At 45.6% G+C, this 21,543-nt stretch overlaps 1 protein-coding gene and 2 long non-coding RNA genes across 7 annotated transcripts in view; 1 reads left to right on the forward strand and 2 right to left on the reverse strand.

The window, feature by feature from the left end:
* Ezh1 (enhancer of zeste 1 polycomb repressive complex 2 subunit) overlaps positions 1–11,827 on the reverse strand; it is a 35,951-nt gene extending 24,124 nt beyond the window's left edge. Inside the window, exons 1-4 of one of the 4 annotated variants that reach the window (XM_006247318.5) lie at positions 11,748–11,827; positions 2,122–2,189; positions 635–755; positions 389–517 (exon numbers count right to left, since the gene is read on the reverse strand). In XM_006247318.5, the coding sequence (XP_006247380.1) occupies positions 389–517; positions 635–751 (246 nt within the window). In that variant the 5' untranslated portion in view covers positions 752–755; positions 2,122–2,189; positions 11,748–11,827. 4 annotated transcript variants of the gene reach the window in all.
* LOC134480876 (uncharacterized) lies at positions 11,754–16,244 on the forward strand. The gene is made up of 2 exons (XR_010055811.1): positions 11,754–11,889; positions 12,208–16,244. It is a non-coding gene; the product is annotated as an uncharacterized LOC134480876 (long non-coding RNA).
* A 1,334-nt stretch (positions 16,245–17,578) lies between these two features.
* Positions 17,579–19,826, reverse strand: LOC120095184 (uncharacterized). 2 transcript variants are annotated; one of them, XR_005490451.2, is made up of 3 exons: positions 19,285–19,826; positions 18,844–18,952; positions 17,579–17,822 (listed from the first exon to the last, which is right to left on the reverse strand). It is a non-coding gene; the product is annotated as an uncharacterized LOC120095184 (long non-coding RNA). The 2 variants fall into 2 exon arrangements; XR_005490450.2 differs by having other exon boundaries at positions 18,844–18,930; positions 19,285–19,819.
* Positions 19,827–21,543: the final 1,717 nt, after the last annotated feature.

The raw sequence follows: 21,543 nt of genomic DNA on the forward strand, positions 1-21,543 counted from the left end.
CCAAGCTCAACCTCAAACTCCTTACTCTTCCTGCCTCCACCTCTTGAATTGGGCTTTAAAGGCACGTGCCACCATACCCAGCGAGAGTGTGCTTTTAAACTTACGATTCAATTTAACAGTAAACAAACATTCATTTACAGTAAGGCAGTCGCTCTGATCGGCACACTTCTGCCCATTACCTAGAGAATTTGTCTCCTAGTATCTACGTTTATCAAGCACAAAATAGGACGCTGTGGACAAAAGAATCAGTAAATGTTTTGTTTTTCTATGAAAAGTCACAACCATATTCATTAACAGAGGACGGATAGGCAAGATGGTTAATTTTCAAGCTAGATTTATAACTTCATGTCTAAGGAGAAAGGAGGGCTAGCTCAACCCCCGAAAGTACCTTTTTCAGAAAAGGGTGCCCACTCACAGGCTTCATTGGCTGAACAGGCTGGACGCGAAGTTTCTTCCACTCTTCATTGAGGAGTTGGGTTTTTTCTTGAACTTTTGCAAAATTTGCCACATACAGAGCCTAGCAAAGGCAAGGCAAAGACTGTCAAGAGTTTAATTCGGGTCACAAAGGAAAAGCCCCTAAGTGCACAGCGGACAGACACAGAGACACAGCCTTGCTCTTGGGAGCCGTCTTTACCTTTGCCCCCATATTTGCCTGAAGCCGTTTGAGCTGCCGCAGCCGCATGTATTCAGATTTCACCTTTCTTTTCCAGTATGTGATGCATTTGGAAGTTGGGGGACTTGCTATATCCATTTTCCTGGACTCAGAAAGACAGACATGACAAACACCACTTGATTACCTGGGAAGGAAGACTTCCTTGAATTTAAATGACTGTGGTACATCAGAACGCCCAAGTAATGAATTTAAAATTTCCACTGAAAACAGGTCTTGCGGGAGTAATTTCTGGTCTGAACTGTGAAAACCTACAATGTGTGTCAGCCTTTAGTGCCTTGCATTACACTTAGAACCGCAGCAGCATGGTGCAGCTCAAAGTGCAGAGATCACGGTGGACATGTGTGGCTCTAGATTCTAGCCCCGGCACTGCAACAACCAACGAAAACATTGTAGAACTTTATAGAGAAAATACCCATGTCTAATCTCATCACTCGGGAGACAGAGGCAAGAAGGCCAGGAGGTCAAGGCCAGTCTGCTCCATATAACCAGTTCCAGGCAACCCTGAGCTACAGAGCAAAAGTGTCTCAAACAACAAAACAGGATGAACTTCAATGGCAGAGGACTGGCCTGGCATGAGCCAGGGCCCTGAGTTCAATCCCCAGGCAATCCCTGTCCTCATAGCTATTAAAGACTTGATTTTTTTTTTTTGGATCCATTGATGACTGTTCACTAAATTCAAATTTACTTTTGTTACTTTTAATTACAAGTATGTGTGTATCTGTGGATGTGCACGTGCATGAGCTAAGTTTTTCAGTGTTCATTCAAACCTCACTGAAGTCACAAGCAGTTGTAAACAGCCCAATGAGAATGTTGCAGCTCAACCTAGTCCCCCTGAAGAGCTGCAAGTACAACTCACTACTGCAAGGCCAGTTTCGGAGCATCCGACACCCTCTTCCTGCCTCCTCGGGCCCTCTGTGCACATGGTGAACAGACAGTTATGCAGGCAAAACACCCATATTCATAAATAAAAATATACATCTTTTAAAAAGGAGAGGGGGGGGTTGGGGATTTAGCTCAGTGGTAGAGCGCTTACCTAGGAAGCGCAAGGCCCTGGGTTCGGTCCCCAGCTCCGAAAAAAAAAGAACCAAAAAAATAAATAAATAAATAAAAAGGAGAGAGGGGTTTTTAATGATTCATTCATTTCTTCTGTGTACTGTGGTGGGGTCATGTGAGGGTTCTGAGCCCCTGGTACTGGGGTTACAGACATTTGGGATTAGTTATGTAGGGACTGAACTGAGTCCTCTGGAGGAGCAGCGCTATCTGCTGAGCCATCCCTCCAGCCCCAAGAGAAGGGGGATGCATGTACCAAGTCCAAGCTGATACTCAGGCTCTCACCTGCACATCAGCTGCAGCCCCACAGACACTGACCACGCTGCAGCTTTCCTTTGGGGGTGGGGTTGAATTACATTTGGAAATTTAGAGAATTTAGTGTGATATGCTCTACTTACCTCACGGAATGCAGCAGGAAATGTTGGACTTTATACTGTACCTCTGTTCTTCAGAAGAATGGCGAGACCTAAGGGTAAAAAGAAGTGTTCAGCTTTTCTTTCTTTTCTTTTCTTTTTTTTTTTTTTTTTGGTTCTTTTTTTCGGAGCTGGGGACCGAACCCAGGGCCTTGCGCTTCCTAGGCAAGCGCTCTACCACTGAGCTAAATCCCCAACCCCGTGTTCAGCTTTTCATGAGAATGAATACATGGGTTTATGAATCAGTCCAGCATATTCAGATACTGAGTCTCGGAGCAGGATACTTCTCCAGAACCAGAAAACTTCAGGGTCTCTGCTGCCATTTTGTATATTAAGTCAGTCTCAAAGATGCTTGACACTATTTAGAAAGTTGCTTTCAAAATTCTATCCTTCTAGGGCTAGAGAGTTAGCTCAGAGGTAAAGAGCACTTGCTGCTCTTGCAGAGGACCTCCACGGGCACCACATACACTCAGACACATATGTGGTGTAAATATACATGTATAGGCAAAACCAACATATACATAATATAATAAATATTTTCTTAATTAAGAAAAAAAAGCAACACTTTCAATCAAGTGCATTCCCGCAATCACCAAGCTTTTTTCCTTATCCAATTGCTTTTTTAAAAAATATTATTTTATTTTAATGTATGAGTACACTATAGCCATCCCCACATACCAGAAGAGGGCATCAGAACCCATCACAGGTGGTTGTGAGCCACTATGTGGTTGCTGGGAATTGAACTCAGGACCCATGGAAGAGCACAGTCACTGAGCCATCTCTCCAGCCCCTCCTTACCCAATTTCTAGGCTTAACCAGTGGATAGACTTAAAACATTAAATATATGTACAAATCAATAAAATCTAGTTTTATTCTATTTATTCTAGCAAGTAACTACCTTGCTAGACCTATTTCTTTTAATCACAGTTATTTTCATTTTATGTGTATGAGTGTTTTGCCTACAAATATGCATATGCGTCGTGTGTGTGTGTGTGTGTGTGTTGCCCGCAGAAACCAGAGGAGGGTATCAGACCCCGTGTGACTGCAGTTCCAGATGACTGTGAGCCACCACGTGGGTGCTGGGAATCCAAACTAGGTTATCTGAAAGAGCAGCCAGTGCTCCTCTGTGCTCTCTCTCCAGCCCTGAGAACTACTTCTGCTCAAACTTCCCTCAAACAGTTTACGTTTCAAAAATCATTTCAAGGAGCCATAAATAAAGCTAAAATTCCAAACAGAAACAAGAGGTTTCAGACTGTGTATGTGTGAGTGTGCCTTTTTGATACTGAATCTTATATAATCTACATTGGCCTTGAACTCTTGATTTTTCTGCATTAGTCTCAAAAGTGCTGGGATTTTAGGTCTCCACCACACATCCAGCTTTGTGAAGGAAGACTAACGTTAAAGGTCAACCTTGTTACTCAGAGCTCACCCTGGACATGGTCTCAAAAAATCATTTAAAAAAATGCTATTAAAGGTATGTATCAAAATATGTAGTTATTAACAGCTGTTCTAACATTGTGTGTATATCTGAAAAATTTTTTTCTTTTCTTTTTTTCGGAGCTGGGGACCAAACCCAGGGCCTTGCGCTTGCTAGGCAAGTGCTCTACCACTGAGCCAAATCCCCAACCCCATATCTGAAATTTTAACTTTAAAATATTTTTTAAAGAGTTGCTTATTGGGGGCTGGAGAGATGGCTCAGTGGTTAAGAGCACTGACTGCTCTTCCAGAGGTCCTGAGTTCAAATCCCAGCAATCACATGGTGGCTCACAACCATCTGTAATGAGATCTGATGCCCTCTTGTGTGTCTGAAGACAGCAACAGTGTACTCATATACATAAAATAAATAAATAAATCTTTAAGAGTTGCTTATTTATATGAGTACACTGTCACTGTCTTCAGGCACACCAGAAGAGGGCATCAGATCCCATTACAGATGGTTGTGAGCCACCATGTGGTTGCTGGGATTTGAACTCAGGACCTCTGGGAGGAAGTGCAGTCAGTGTTTTTAACCTCTGAGCCATCTCTCCGGCCCTTTAAGACACTTTTATCTATTTAATTTTAAATTGGGGTGAGGGTGGGGCTGTACATGTGCATGTGATGCCCACAGTGACTGGGAAGAGGCACACAGATCCCCTGGAACTGGAGTTATAGGTGTCTGTGAGCCTGGCTTAGGTACAGGAGACTGAATCCGGTCCTCCAAAAGGGCTGCAATTGCCTCTTAAGGATTTCTTTTCTTTATGTGTCTGTGAACATATATTTCACAGGTGTACAGGTCTCTGTAGAGACAAGGAAGAGAGCTGTGAATTCCTTGTGCTGGATTAAAGGTGACTGTAAGAAACCCAATGTGAATGCTGGGAACCAAACTCATCCTCTGGAAGAGCAGCAAGCATCTCTCCAGTCCCAGGCAAAATTTAAAGTCAATAAATTTTTTTTTTCGGAGCTGGGGACTGAACCCAGGGCCTTATGCTTGCTAGGCAAACGCTCTACCACTGAGCTAAATCCTCAACCCCAATAAATTTTTATTTACTGATTTTACATGTTGTGGGTTTTCACTGCCCATAAAGCCCACTCTAAGTCCCTTAAAGCTAAAGCCCAAGAGTTTTCAAAATCACTTTTGTGTTTAGTTCTGTGGTTGAGACAGGGCCTTTCTTGTAGCTCTGATCGGCCTGGAATACACTACATGGACCAGGCTGGCCTTGTACTCAGATCTGTCCACTCTTCCTCCTGAAGACTGGGATTAAAGAGGCATGTGTCAACAGGCCAAACAGCCCACACCTTTCAAATCTCAGCTTCTATTATCTCCATTTGAATCATGGACATAATTGATAAGAGTTCCCCATCTGAAATCTACAGCATTTAACTCCTTAAAAACCATTTACTTCAGGACAGGTTGAGTGCCTGGCTCTCATCCGGTGGCATCCTAAGCTGGCCTGCTTCTTGTTTTGTTTTGTTTTTTTAATATTTATTTATATATTATGTATACATCATACAACTTCTTCCCTGCATGTATGCCTGCAGGCCAGAAGAGGGCATCAGATCCCATTACAGATGGTTGTGAGCCACCATGTGGTTGCTGGGAGTTGAACTCAGGACCTCTGGAAGAGCGCTGAGCCATCTCTCCAGTCCGGTTTATTTTTTGAGACAGTCTCATGTAGCAGGGGCTGGCCTTGAACTCCCTATGTGACTTTGAACTCTCCATCCTCCTGCCTTCACTCAAGTGCAGTTATGATACAGCACACATGGCTTCTTCTGGTCTTATCACCTCTGCCCTGAACAAACTGAGTAACAAGCCTACTCCAGGAAATGAAGAAGTACTTCAACCACAAACAGGACTGGCTGCCTCAGAAACCTTAGGCTATGTTTACTGAGACCCACATGACCTGAATGCAAACTCCAGTTTAAGGAGACAGCTTTAACAAAAGTTCTCTCACTGCTCTTACTTAGTCCCCGTCACACACACCCCGTCTCTCCTCCCTTCCCAAACACATGCCTCATTTTTTGTTTGTTTTTTAATTTTTGAAACAGGTTATGCTTTGAACTCAGGATCATTCTGAAGCAGCTAAGTGACAAGTGCAAAGTTCCATGTTTTGAAACAGTAAGCTCAGAACAAATCGCTCTATCCAACTGAAACTGGATATTAGTAATAGGGAAAAACTTACCCAGATGCTCCCAGTACTCACTGTGGTGGTACTGAGTGAGTGGGGTGCTGGCTGTGGTGAGGGGGTGAGGATGGGGTGTGGCTGTGATGAGGGGGTAAGGATGGGGTGTGGCTGTGGTGAGGGGTAAGGATGGGGTGCTGGCTGTGGTGAGGGGTGATGATGGGGTGCTGGCTGTGGTGAGGGGTGAGGATGGGGTGTGGCTGTGGTGGTACTGAGTGGGGTGCTGGCTGTGGTGAGGGGTGATGATGGAGTGTGGCTGTGGTGAGGAGGTGAGGATGAGGTGCTGGCTGTGGTGAGGGGTGAGGATGGGGTGCTGGCTGTGGTGAGGGGGTGAGGATGGGGTGTGGCTGTTTTGAGGGGTGAGGATGGGGTGCTGGCTGTGGTGAGGGGGTGAGGATGGGGTGTGGCTGTGGTGAGGGGGTGAGGATGGGGTGTGGCTGTGGTGGTGTAGGGAGCTGTATGGGATTTGGGCCTGGCTGCTTTGTGACTCTATGGCCACAGTTAAGATTACTGCCATAAAGTCTTGAGATTGTTGGACAAAAGCCTCTCCCATGAATTTACGGCACAGGAAGAAAATACCAAGTATCTCCTGAGTAAACACCCGCTGTCTCCACTGCATGACCCCTGCTGAGCCCAGCGGATGCATGTGGAACCGACACACCTGGGCGGTGGTCGATTTACTTCAGCCTTTTGCCTTCTCAGCCTTTATCCTTGAGATTTAGGCTGGTCTTCTCGGATTTCTCCCTAATTAATTCAGGTCTTGTGTTCGATCTTTAGTTACCGAAGTCACGAGCCAGGGTTTCCCACTGTGCTTCCCAGACATATTTTCTACCTGGAGAACTTGGGTATATAAGTGGTGAATAAAGCTACAGGAGGGGTTGGGGATCTAGCTCAGTGGTAGAGTGCTTGCCTAGCAAGCGCAAGGCCCTGGGTTCGGTCCCCAGCTCCGAAAAAAAGAAAAAAAAAAAAAAAGCTACAGAAGACTCTTCCGCTCTGACTTACACATACACACACTCTCTCTCCCTCCCTCCCTCCCTCTCCTGGCTTGACACGAATAGCCTGTGTGTGTGTCTTTAATCCCACAGGCTTTCGCCCGATTCTCGGTACCGTGTCAGTGCAGGCGCCGACATGGTGGGGTGAGGATGGGGTGCTGGCAGTGGTGAGGATGGAGTGTGGCTGTGGTGGGGTGAGGATGGGGTGCTGGCTGTGGTGGGGTGAGGGTGGAGTGATGGTTAGGTGGTGATTAAGGGTGAGGGTAAGTGCAATGGCCGTGGTAACAGTGGCATGTATTTAGAGTTTTTAGAGGAAGTATTCACAGAAAAATACCAGAATTTTCATTAGAGTCATAACTGAACTGTTATCACCCACGTACAGTCTGTTGGGGGATGACAGTAACGAAACAATCCAACAACTGACGGTGCCATATCTAACTTTTCTCAAGTGTTTTATTTGGCAAGGAATGTATACACATACACATGAAAAAGTCCTAGAATTTTAACTAGTCACAACGCAAATAAAACACACTTCCTCTTACAATTTAAGTGGTATGGGAATCTTGCGTGTCCACGAGCCATATTTATCTCACTTGGCTTTTTGATTCACCTTCTATGTCTCTAAAAGTTTACTTGGCAGATGATTCCTCACAGAATGTAAAAAGAAATGAATAGACTGTAGAAACAGGTAGACATGATCAAAAAACACTTGAAAGGGCTGGAGAGATGATTCATTGGTTAAAAGCACTGCATGCTGTTCAAGAGGACCTAAGTTCTATTCCCAGGACCCACACAGCAGCTCACAAACATATGTAGTTCCAATCCCAGATTCGACACACTTTTTGGACCTCCCCTACTACCAGGCAAAGCACTCATATACACTAAATAAAAATAAAATGTAAAACAAAACACAACACTTAAGTACAGCTCCATGATAGCACAGCAGCAGCTGGAGCCTCCTAATTGGTTATCACAACAAAGAGAAAAAAAAAGCAAACAAACGATTGAGCATCTGGAACAGCCTTGGAGAAAAACCGGGTCATCTACCTCAGGCACAGGAGGGGGAACAAAAAAAAAACACCATTTCTATAACCATTTTTTATCAGCACTTACACTTCAGTTAAGTATTACAAGCCTTCCATCATGGTCATTGTACACTGAAGACACCCCAAAACGTCCTGTTTGGGGCCTACATCTTCATATAATTAACTTCAGCTCCACAAAAACAGCTTAATAAAGAGCAGCATCTCAAACAGATCATAAAGGACTCATTAGAAAATGCTGATTAAGCACAATAAGGGGCTCAGGGACTAAGACCACTTGCTGTTCTTTCAGAAGACCTGAGTTCAATCCCCAGCACCCATGAACGACCACCTCTTACTGCAGCTCCACAGGATCTGATACCTCTTCTGGCCTCCAGGGATACCCACACTCACACACATGGATAAGCAATTAAAAATTAATTTCAAAAAATAATGAGATTGTAAGAATACTCACTAATATGGCTAACTTAGAAAAGGTTGATAAGGGCTGGAGAGATGGCTCAGCAGTTAAGAGAACTGACTGCTCTTCCAGAGGTCCTGAGTTCAATTCCCACCAACCACATGGTGGCATAAAACCATCTGTAGTGAGATCCGATGCCCTCTTCTGGTGTATGTCTGAAGACAGCAACAGTGTACTCATAAAATAAACCAACCTTCCCCCCCCCCCCCCCCACGGAGCTGAGGACCAAACCCAGGGCCTTGCGCTTGCAAAGCGCTCTACCACTGAGCTAAATTCCCAACCCTTTAAAAAAAAAAAAAAAAAAAAAAAAAAGGCTGATACAATTAATTATAAATGGGTATGTGAGGCAAACAGAACCGTCACACTGGGTGAGAATGTGAAATTTGAATAAAGGTTCTTCCTGCCAAGCCTGACAACCGAGTTCCAGCCCTTAAACCCACATGGTGGAGAAACTACTCCTCAAAGATAACCTCTGACTTCATGAGTGCACACAAAGAAAAACAAATAGCAGAGTGCTGCATATGCTTAGCACACAACCTACCGTAGAAGAAAAAGCACCACACACACACACACACACACACACACACACACACACACAGAACACACACAAAGACCACACCTGGCCCTTCACTACTTACTTAATAATCCAGTTAGGAAGCAAAGTAAGAAAGGCTTTGGAGCCACGTGGCACCACTGCTTCTTCATTTTCCCATGATGTTTATTTTTCATTTTAACTAAAATTCACTTTCAGATTTTATCTCATGTCAGTGTTTGGTCTACATGTGTGTATGTGTGCCATGAAAGTAGCAGTGCCCTCGGAGTTCAGAAGCTAGTGTCAGTCTGATCCCCTAGAACTGGAGTTATGGGCCATGTGGGTCCTGACAGTCAAATCAGGATCCTCTACAAAAGTAACAGACACTCTTTAACAGCTGAGCCATCTCCCCAGCCCACTGGAAAGCAGACAGTGCTTTTTTTTTTTTTAAAGATTTATTTTATTTATATGATATACTGTTGCTGTCTTCAGACACACCAGAAGAGGGCATTCGATCCCATTGCAGATGGTTGTGAGCCACTATGTGGTTGCTGGGAATTGAACTCAGGACCTCTGGAAGAGCAGTCAGTGCTTTTAACCACTGAGCCATCTCTCCAGCCCCTAAAATAAATAAAATCTTTAAAACATATATAATTATTATGTGTCTGTGTGTGTGTGTGTGTGTGTGAGAGAGAGAGAGTCACTTTTCTCAATTTCACCAATATTTGAATTAAAATCAACCATGAGGCAAGAACACAAGTTAAGAGAGTAGTCACAAGCTGGAGCTGCTCCCAGTTAATAGAACCAGGTCATTTCCCCTGCAGATAAGAGTGACAAAAATCAAAGCAGGTTTGGTTTTCTTGGGGAGACTTTTATTTTTATTTCCAGGAACAGAGGAAAATGCTGCCTTGGAGATATACAATGTTGATGGAGAAGAGCTACAGCAGTCTGCTCCAGGCAAGGCCCTGCCTTAGCTGGTTATGAGCTACATAGGTATAAAGTTTTTTTTGGGGGGGGTCTATCCATTGTCATTCAATAAAAACAAGATTTTTCAGTTAGATATACAAGTATTAGAATAAATGAGTCAGGCTGGAGAGATGGCTCAGCGGTTAAGAGCACTGACTGCTCTTCCAGAGGTCCTGAGTTTAATTCCCAGCAACCACATGGTGGCTCACAACCATCTGTAATGGGATCCAATGCCCTCATCTGGTGTGTCCAAAGACAGCAACAGTGTACACATATATAATAAATCAATCTTTAAAAAAAATGTAGACTAAATGAGTCAGAACATACCACATAAGGCTTTAGAAGGGTGTGCATACCACATCCCATTAGATGTTGCATTTTTACAGGTGGTTCTTCCGTGTTTACATACTTTTGTGGTTGTTTTGGCACTGGATTTAGTTTAGGCCAGGCTGACCTTGAACTCGAGTCTCCCAATTCCATTAACCAAGTTCTGGGATTCAAAGCCTGCACATCACAACCCGATCTCATGATTAAGTTCTTCTCTCCTAACATATATTCACTCCTATGTGGACTGGTCACCTCCCTTTCAGTGCCACAACTAGGGTTCCAAGGCTAAAACCACCTTTCTCAAAAATCAAAAGACTAGCAGAGGTCATACCTTCTCAGGCCGGAAAAAAAACAGCCCAGGTCCTTTCCTTATCTTAAAATCTTTGGGCGGAGGGTGGGCCACACCTTCCAACCTCAACATTCCTGAGGCAGAGGCCTGAGGATCAGGTTAGTGTAAGGTCTGCCTAGTCTACAAGGACAGTTCCAAGACAGCCAGGGCTATGCGGAGACCAAAAACAAAAAAATTTACTGGGTGGGAGATTTCTTATTCTGAGAGATCATGTAGCAAATGTACCCCCAAATCCTCACATTTTCAATGTCATTCCTGTACATATCCAATTATTTGTGTTCCTTGGCTTGTTTTTCCCCAACACTGACCTCTATCTACATCCATTCTCTTCCTTGTGCCCCACCACCTACATCATCTCAGTGGTCACTTTGACCAAAATAAGTTAGTCCCCAAGGGCTGGAAAGCCACTCTGCGGTTAAGAACACTTGTTGCTCCTGCAAAGAACAAGGACGGGTTCAGTTCCCTGCACCCACATGGTGTGGTACATAACCATCCTTAACTCTAGTTCCAGAGGATTTGATGCCCCTGGTACCATCCACACACAGAGTGCACACACATTTAAAGTAAAAATTAAAAAAAAAAAAAAACCCTAAATCTTAAAAATCCTTTTAAATTTTTTCCTCACATTTACTTCCTGACAAGTTACATCCCACATATAGTACCTCCCCTTTTACTTCAGGACACGTTCATTTGTATATCGTTTGTTTCTCCAGAGAATTCTGGGGACCGGAGAGACAGTCACAGTTTGAAGGCAAATCTTTACTCAAACCCGGAACTAAAGTGAGGCGAGTTAGATCAGCGGCAAGCTCCGGGAGCAAAATGTTGGGGAGGTGACGCGCGACCCTTGGAAGCTCGACCCTTACACTTGGGCGCCTTGAGAACCTCGCTCATTTCGCCTTCATATCGGCCTGGCCACCCCTTCCTCAACATCACCTAAAGCCTCTGCAAGCTCGATCCGGGCCTCTGGCCCGCCTGCTTGCGAGTGGCAGGGTCCCTTGCAGACGCCAAGGACCACCCACGCTTGCACGGGACACGAGCCGGGCCCGCCCCCGCCGCGCCCCCTCCGCCACGCGGCCCCCCGCAGCTCGCACGCGCTCTCGCCCCGGGTCCCTCAACATTCAGGACCGCACCCTTCGCGCTACCCCAGGTGAGGCAATGGTATGGACCTCAGCTTCCCCTCATCAGTTTCCTCATCTCTTCGCCTCTCGAGCCCTGAGTTTCCGATGTCACGCCATGCCGAGGCCCGGCCCCACCGCCCAGCCCCGGCTTGTTTACTCACTCACCCTCCATCCTGAGACGCAGACACTCGCCACTAGGACGCCTGCGCGCTACGGCCACGCCCCTGCGCCGCGGCCACGCCCCGCGCCTCCACTCCGTGCGCGTGCGCACTTTGAAGGTGGAGCACCTGGGCTGTCTTCTTCGCAGGTATGTGTTTTCGCTAAGGTGATACTGCGGTAGTCTGACACTTTCCCAGGTGGCGCTGCCAGAGAAAATACATCCCGGAGCCACGGATCTCTAGAAGACTTTATTCAGCAGCGCACCATCGCCAACCGTGTTTAGACAACTTACATGTCAAGTTTTGGAAGACAGCCTAGAATTTCTTCACTCTGATACCTCGTATTTACCGACACCCCAAATACCTCTGGGCTCTTAAGTTATTGTTTTATTCATACTTGATATTCCTATTTCTGTCTATCCTTTACCTAAAAATATAAAACCTTATATCAAAATATCTCCCCACAGAGCAGGAAGAGCTGGATCAGAGGTTAAGAACATAGCTTTTCGGGGCTGAAGAGGTGGCTCAGCGGTTAAGAGCACTGGCTACTCTTCCAGAGGACCTGAGTTCAATTCCCAGCAACCACATGGTGCCTCACATCCATCTGTAATGCGATTTGATGCCCTCTTCTGGTGTGTCTGAAGACAGTGACAGTGTACTCATAAATAAACATATAAGTAAACATATTTAAAAAAAAACAACATAGCTTTTCTAGATGACTCCGGTTCAATTCTCAGTACCCACAGCACTCAGCCTCACAACCATCTGTAATTCAAGTCTCAGGGGATTCGACTCCTTCTGGCCTCCAGTTACCGGGCACACAAGTGCATGGACATACCATTACATATATTTTTTAAAGATTTATTTATGGGGTTGGGGATTTAGCTCAGTGGTAGAGCTCTTGCCTAACAAGCACAAGGCCCTGGGTTCGGTCCCCAGCTCTGGAAAAAAAAAAAAAAGAAAGAAATTTAAAGATTTATTTATTTTATTTATATGTTAGTACACTGTAGTTCTCTTCAGACACTTCAGAAGAGAGCATCCCATTACAGATGGTGGTGAGCCACCATGTGGTTGCTGGAAATTGAACTCAGGACCTCTGGAAGAGCAGTCAGTGCTCTTAACCACTGAGCTATCTCTCCAGCCCCACTACATATATTTTAAAAGCTAGGATTAAAGGCATACACCACCGCCTCCAGCCTTGATAATTTCTTTTTAACCTCTCCACAAAATACTTAATAGTGCAAGAAGGAAATAGTAACTTTAGAGGTAGGAAATATCAATCACCAGAAATTAGCAAGTTCTTTTTTAAAAAATATCTTATTATTTATTTATTTGCGTGTGTGTGTGTGTGTGTGTGTGTGTGTGTGTGTGTGTGTGTACATTAATACTTGCTATGGTGTTCTTTTGTAACAGCTGTCAGAAGTTGTTCCTAGTCTTCCTTCATGTGAGTGCTAGGGCTGGGACTCAGGTCATCAGGCCAGGCTCAGTAGCAAGTGTCTTTTTTGCCTCCTGAGAGCGCCCTCTTGCTGACCTTAGCAGTACTTCTCACTATGATGCAATGAAAGGGGCACGAATTCACTAATACATGTCCTTGGCAAATTACATGACTTCAGGTTATTCAGGTTATTCTTTTTTTTTTTTAAAGATTTATTTTATTTATATGAGTACACTGTAGCTGTCTTCAGACACACCAGAAGAGGGCATCAGAACCCATTACAGATGGTTGTGAGCCACCATGTGGTTGCTGGGAATTGAACTCAGGACCTGTGGAAGAGCAGTCAGCGCTCCTAACCACTGAGCCATCTCTCCAGCCCCAGGTTATTCTTTTAACTAATTTTTTCCATCTTTATTAACTTGAATATTTCTTATTTACATTTCAATTGTTATTCCCTTTCCCGGTTTCTGGGCCAACATCCCCCTAACCCCTTCCCCTCCCCTTCTCTATCGGTGTTCCCCTCCCCATCCTCCCCCCATTACCGCCCTCCCCCCAACAATCACGTTCACTGGGGGTTCTGTCTTGGCAGGACCAAGGGCTTTCCTTCCACTGATGCTCTTTTTTTTTTTTTCCCCGGAGCTGGGGAACCGAACCCAGGGCCTGCTAGGCAAGTGCTCTACCACTGAGCTAAATCCCCAACCCCTCCACTGGTGCTCTTACTAGGCTATTCATTGCTACCTATGAGGTTGGAGCCCAGGGTCAGTCCATATATAGTCTTTGGGTAGTGGCTTGTCTCTGGAAGCTCTGGTTGGTTGGCATTGTTGTTCATATGGGGTTAACTAATTTTTTTTTTAAATAATTATTTATGGGGTTGGGGATTTAGCTCAGTGGTAGAGCACTTGCCTAGCAAGCGCAAGGCCCTGGGTTCGGTCCCCAGCTCCGAAAAAAAGAAAAAAAATAATTATTTATTTTATGCATATGAGTACACTCGCTGTCTTCAGACACACCAGGGGAAGGCATTGGATCCCATTACAGATGGTTGTGAGCCACCATGTGGGTGCTGGGAATTGAGCTCAGGACCTCTGGAAGAGCAGTCAGTGCTCTTAACCGCTGAGCCACCTCTCCAGCCCTTTAGTTATTTTTTTTTTAAAGATTTATTTTATTTATTATATATATAAGTACACTGTAGCTGTCTTCAGATACACCAGAAGGGGGCATCAAATCTCTTTACAGATGGTTGTGAGCCACCATGTGGTTGCTGGGAATTGAACTCATGACCTCTGGAAGAGCAGTCGGGTGCTCTTAACCACTGAGCCATCTCTCCAGCCCCCTTTAGTTATTTTTTAAAGATACATTTTTTTTTTTTTTTGGTTTTATTGTATATGTGTGTGTGCATGTGTGGCTGTGTGCCTGAGTATCTGAGTATATGTATCTGTACCATGTGTGTGCAAGCACACTTGGAGACCAGAAGGGGGCAGTAGATCCCCTGGGACTGGAGTTGCTGATTGTTGAGGTACCATGTAGGTGCTGGAGATCAAACCCTGGTCCTTTGTAAAAATAGCCATAGCTGTTAGCCACTGTAACCTCCTGCAGCCCCTACTATTCTTTTCCTTTTATCAAAAACTTTGGAGGTAGGTATAGTGGCACACACCTTTAATCCCCCGCACTTGAGAGGCAGAGGCAGCTATCTGGAGACAAGGGACTGCGGTGCATATTTTACATATCAAAACAGACCTGGCCTCCAAGTCCTCCCAGCATCCCTCAGTTCCAACTTGGGCACCTGATCCTGAACTTTCCAGCCCAGGGGCTGGGCTTCTCTTCCCCCTATATAATCCACATCTCTCCATATAATCCACCTCCCTCTCCCTCCCTCTCTCTCCCTCTCCCCCTCCCCTCTCCCCCTCTCCCTCCTTCTCCTCCTCCTCCTCCTCTTCCTCTTTCTTTTCCTTTTCTGCTCTCCATGTGTTTCCCATTCCTCTCTTCCTCTCTCCCTCCCCACCCCGCCCCCTTTCCCCATGGCAACTCCCCTGGCCTCAATCCTTGGGAGCAGAGAATTTACCTGCCTGAGAGCAGCTCCCTAAAAAAACTGCCCATAATCTAATCTGGCTTGAATTGGCTCATTTCACCAGCAGCAGAGGAGTAACCTATCAGCAGGTAAGTAGATCTTTATGAGTTTGAAGCCAGCCAGCCTGATCTACATGGTTAGTTTCAGGGCAGCCAGATCTACATAATGAACGTCTGTCTTAATAAAAGAATATGGAAGGAAGGAAGGAAGGAAGGAAGGAAGGAAACCAACCTTTGGGTTTCTAGTCCAGTGAGCTGGCTCAGAATAAAGGTGCTTTCTGGGCAAGCCTGGTGACCTGGGTTTAATCCCCACACTCTAAAGGTGAAAGGAGAAAAGCAACTCATCCTGATACCTCAAAGGTGGCTGAAGCACTCCCACCCACCCACATCCATTGCTGCTACGACTATTTCAATAATAATAATAATAAATAATAATAAATTTAAAAGCAAAGAAAACATTTTACTGTTTTCCTCTTGTACCTTTTTGTTCAATAACCAAATTAAGTATTCCTTTTTGTTATTTTGGTTTTTTTTTTTTTTTTCCTTCTCTGTAACCTTGGCTGTCCTGGAGCTCACTCTGTTTGAGGCTGTCCTCAAACCCAGATATCTGCTTACCTCTTGCCTTCCAAGTGCTGAGATTAAAGGCATGTGCCACCACTGTTTAGCATCCCGTTATATTTGCAATGTGTAATAGTATTCTCTTATATTTCTGCTGCCTTCTGGGTATGGGGATATTTGGGTCTCAAACTTGGATTATACTAAGATTGTCTGGAGAATTCGAGTAATTAAAGAGGTCTGCAAACCACCTTCCAGAAAAAAAAAAAAGTTTAATCAGCCCAGAGGACAGCCTGGGCTTTCAGTGTTTTAAAAGCATTTGCACCGCATTTATAATTAGAGAAGCGTTGCCAAAGTCAGAATCTCTGAAGTGACAGAAAGAAGATTGAACCAAATACGCAAGAACATAGGCAGAGGTTTCCTGGAATTTCAGCTCAGGAGCAGAAAGAACCCAGCACTGACCAAAGAGATCAGACATTTCCCCCAAAAGAGAGGGAATAAGCTTCTATTGATTTGCTGAGGTGGGCTGAAGGGCCAGCCTCATTTTGCCTGGAGAAGGCCAAGTGCTTTACCAGGCGGGTACAGCCGCAGTGAAAAAAACGTGAGGCTGAGATCAAAGGAAACGTACACCAAACTCTTAACAGTGAGCAAGCTGAGTAAGGGGCCCTAGCTTCTTTGCCTTCTGTTGTCTTGTGGTAATACCCGACTTTCTCAAAATAATGCGTGTTATCTAAAGAGGGGTTCAGAGGATCTGAATGTCAGAGAGACTACTGAGAGATTTGGGCATCACCAACAGACTGATAACTGAAGCCAAGGGAGGGGACCTGGCCTTGGGAGGTGTGCCAAGTAAAGGTGGAGAGGAAAGAAAGGCACATTTGAGCTAACAACATGGTGACAACATGGGATGTTTCTGAAGTGGCAAGGAAGGGAGTTGGAAAGATTTGTAAAGATATGATGGAGGATGAGAGTTGGGGAGAGCAGCCAGAGTTCCACCTCTTCCTTCAGCCTAGCTGTCTTCCTCTTCCACCCCCAATTTTACCCCTTTCTTCCTCACAGTAATTGGCATGGGACTAACCACAAGGTTTAGTAATTCTTGTCAAGGAAGGACTGTAAAACAACTTTCCACTTTATCCTCCAGTATGGGGTTCGTGGAGGAAATTTTGCCTCCCAGTGTGTTCCTCCTCCTTGGACTGGGCCAGGTACAAACCCCCTCCCCCCACCCCCACCCCCCTCCCCAGACCAGGCATTTTCTCAGCTGACAGTGTTCCACCAGATACCATCAGCAAGCCTGTGTTTGGCCAGCTCTTCTTCTGAATCTTTTTTTCTTTTGCAACCCTTTAGGTCTTTGTCAGGGGTTGGGTGGTTACAATGACATCTGCTGGCCAGTGGTCAGCAGCTGGACCTTTGAAAAACCAGCATATCAGTCTCATTCTCTCTTGGCCCCGCCCTCAGCCACACTGTCCTCTCTGTCCTACTCCCAGGAAGCTACAGAGAGAAAGGAATAGCTTTGCCTCTTCTGGCTTCTCTCTGCACATCTTGCTCTTAAATTGGAGGCCTCCGGGGCCAGGGAAACTGGACACAGTGTGCTGAGCAGTCTAATAGGACTGGTTCTTTTTCTGAAATTTCCCCTATTGCGGAAAAATAAAATTATGTGTTTAATTTCTGAAACCTAATGCCTCATTTGCCTTGGCAGCCATTCTGCCTGGCTTGGCTGAGAGTCTGGCAACACAAGTCGACTGATTAATACCAGCTCAACTTGCTCCCTGAAGGAAAGTGTTATTTACTTGACCATTTTCTCAAATCCTCTTTAATTGGCTTGTATTTCAGTATAATCATATTGGTTTTAACATGTCCTGTCTCTGACTACCAGCCCCAATGAAGCCGGGGAGAGCTCCCCAATCGGTACACCCTCATCCCCTTCACAAAGCAAGATTTTGTTCAAACCAGTGATTAGAAATGGAACATCATGTGTTCCTTCTGGGATGGGCACGTTCTAAGTGTACTTTCATCTGGGTTAGTCCTCCGTCCCTGGTAGAAAGGGAAAGAGATGAGGCGTCTCAGAATGTCAACAGGGCTTGCCATAGTCTCCCTTCCTCCCTTCCAACCTGAGATCCCTTCAGATAAGTGACCCCAACCCAATGTCCTAAACCCTCCCTTGTGAAGCCCCCCAGGGATATCAAATAGCAAGTGTTGGAGTAGGGCACAGAGGGACTGTGGAAAGATTAGGCCCCAGATTTCCCCAACAGTGAAGTGTAAACACAGCTGTGGAGATGGGTGTGAGGCACCCTCCCTCCCCCAGTTCCCACCCAGAAGCAGGGAAAGGCCGCCTGCAGCGAGCAACCAAACAGGAAAACAAAGCGAGGCGCAACCTAAACGCCCAGCAGGAAGGTCACCAGAAACTGGGGCTGCTGCCCAGGACGTGATGTGACCAGTGGAAGAGCCAGACCCCTCCCTGAATGCTTAGGGGCCAATACAATTCCAAAGCCAGTGGAAGTCTGGACATTATGGAGCCTGGAACCGTGGCTTGATTTTGGAAGCTTCTCCATGGCTGGACACTTTGTCCTCGGATCTCGGAAAACTCACTTTCTGCCTTAGGTACTTAGCCTCTGGCCCCTAGTGTTTTAGGGATAGTAAGAATGCATTTGATTCAGCAAGCAAGAGCGAGCCCACAGTAAACCCTTGTCCAGGGTAGTTCGAAACTTCAACTCTGAGCCTCTGAGCCAAAACGTTAAACAGGACTTCCTCAGCCTTTGTTAATTACAAAATAAATAATCCCAGCGGGAGGAGCTTGCCTCTTCAGGAGATTACTTGATGGGGAGGTTATGTGGGTGGGTGGGGAGGGATGAGCACTGTGGCACTCTAAAAGCTCCAACCCCACAGCCATGCTCTCCCTCTCTCTCTCTGTCTCTGTCTGTCTGTCTGTCTCTCTCTCTCTCCCTCTCTCTCTGTCTCTGTCTCTGTCTGTCTGTCTGTCTCTCTCTCTCACTCTCTCTCGCTCTCTCTCTCGTTCAGCTCAGTTATTGCAGGACCTTCGTCTCTCAGGACACACCTTTGGCACAGCCCCGCCAGGGTAGTAGCTCTGGTCAGCTGGACAGCTAATGAGCTGTGCTTCCTTTCTGGCCATCGGGAGCCTCCACTGTAAAAGGGAAATTGCAGAGCTAGAGAAAACAGAAACAACAGCAGCTGACAAACATTAAGCTCTCCTGGGCCTGGTCCTATGTGAAATACTTTGTTTACAGGGATCCTCTCATTTCACAGAGCCAGGCATATTCTTCTCCTCCTTTTACCGCTGAACAAACTAGGGTTTATAAGGTTCTAGAACTTTCCCTCAGGTTATGCAGCCATAAACTAGCACAGGATCTGTGCTTTCTGAATTCATTCTGCTTCTTTAGCCCATGCTCTGCAATTCTCTACTACCCCCTCCCTCCTCTGAGGTCTTCTAACTCTGACATCATGATTCTGGATCCACTCCCTGGCTTTCTGCTCTTACCAGTGGCGCCAGAAACTGAATCTATTAGGGGCTCCAGTCTGCTGGTCCAGAGGGAAATAGCTGAACGTGAAGGGGGCTCCTCACTTCCTCTGTACTAAAGATGCCAATCAAAGCTAGACACTCCACAGACCCCCATATCAGCAGGGAACAGTCTCCCTGGAAGACAAACAAATCCCAGGCAGGCAGGAAAGGGGAGGTTCCTTGGCTGGGTGACTTCCCCTTTCTCTTTCCTGGTGTATCAGTTTATCAAGACACCCCTCCCCCACCCCACTCCCAATGATAGTATCAGTTCTGTGTAACACCGAGGTTAGGATGGGTCATCCAGCTACAGATCTCTTTCAGAACAAGTATATACATCCATCCATGATATTGTATGTAAATGAACAAAAATAAAATACATAAGCTGGGCATGACAGCCGAGTGGCAGTAATCCCAGCATAGGAGTCTAGCAGGGCAGTAGTGGCCCTACGCCTTTAGTCCCAGCGCTCAGAAGGCAGAGGCAGGCAGGTCTCTTAAGTTTGAGGCCATGCTGGTCTATATAGTGAGTTCCAGGACACCCAGAGCTATATAGTGAGACCCTGTCTCCAACCCCACCCCACCCCTACAGACCCCACAAGAGCATATACCAATCTTTCAGAGGACCAGAGTTCAGTTCCCAGAACCCACATTAGGTGGTTCACAACATCCTGTAACTCTAGCTCCAGGGATCTGACTTTCTGTCTGGCATCCCTAGGCACTCAAACTCACATGGACACACAGGTCACATCACATTTATTTATACACTTAACAATTTGTTATAGTGGACGTGAATCTATGTAATTCTTGCAAGATACCTGGAAAATAGATATTATTATTATTCCCGTTTTACAGACGACACGAACTCAGAGAAATTGCCACATGGTGCATGGCCTCACCAAGAAGGAAGTTAAATTCCAACACAAATTAAAACTGAGTCCAAAATCTGCATTGTTTACAACAGAAGGAGTGTTACATAGTGAACACAAAATTGTGAGACTGCAGAGATCCTAAAATATCTTAGAAATATAGTTGGGGGGTTGGGGATTTAGCTCAGCGGTAGAGCGCTTGCCCAAGAAGCGCAAGGCCCTGGGTTCGGTCCCCAGCTCCGAAAAAAAGAACAAAAAAAAAAAAAAAAAAAAAAAGAAATATAGTTGGAAGACTGTTATTGTATGTGATTATGACTACGGGTCACTTCTTTTTAATTAAAGAAAAAAAACTTGCCATTCATTTATTTAGTGAGACGGGGACATGTCACAGAGAGAGCCGGTCAAAATCTGTCCTTGAGCTTTCTACATCTTGGAGAATGACCTTGATTTCCTGATCTCCCTGCCTTCACTTCCCCCAGGGCTGAGAGACAGCTAAGCACCACCACACCTGCTTTATCTAGTGCTGGGTAGCCTGGTGCTCGATCGCTGGGTAAGCGCTCAACCTTCTGAGCTGCATCCCTGGTGACCTTTTTTCAGATATACGTACGTTCACAAGGTCCCAGGTATTTGGGCACAGGCTTTACCTGTATCATCTATGCTGACCGTCGAGGTACATCAAGTAATCCCATTTGGCTGATAAGAAACCAGCTTAGATAGACGCCTCAAACAAAGCCATTCATAGCTAAAGAAGCAATGGAACTCAAGCCGGCTTAATGCTGACAGTATGCTCTAAACAACAAAAGCACCAACACCCACAGCACTACAGAGCGCTTCGGATAGCCCTAGTGCAGTTTGTTATTTCGATGTTAATTTGGCTTTCTCAAGAGGGGCAGCCTCAAAGATGAGTGGATCGCGTACTCAGGTGATTTCAGGTGAAACTTCGCTTCATTTTAACTGGTCAAATAAAGGCTAGAGACTGTGATTGGACAATGGAAGGGGAAGGTGGGGCTGGTGGTTGTAGAGAAGGGGAAGGGGAGGAGGGGGAGGCAAGGAGACAGAGGAAGAGGTGGAAGGAAGATGGGGTAGAACCACGTGGCCCCAAGAAACCGCAAGTAGCAAGGGATCTCATAGTTGGGGGATAGAGTAGCGCAAGGGTAAATCTGCCCAATCCAGGCAATGCCTCTTATAACTATTGTATCTGAGTTGTGTGTTCTTTACACAGGCTTATTGGGGTTGGAGATACTGCAACAATAGACTGCGGCCACATTCTGCTCTAAGTGTTTTATGCCTTATAATTTACTGGTAATTATCCCCTGTATTAGTCACTTGAACATCACTGTGACCATAGTTCCTGATAGAACCACGTTAATGCAAG

This window comes from Rattus norvegicus, chromosome 10 (assembly GCF_036323735.1).
Source record: "Rattus norvegicus strain BN/NHsdMcwi chromosome 10, GRCr8, whole genome shotgun sequence".
Taxonomy (NCBI): domain Eukaryota; kingdom Metazoa; phylum Chordata; class Mammalia; order Rodentia; family Muridae; genus Rattus; species Rattus norvegicus.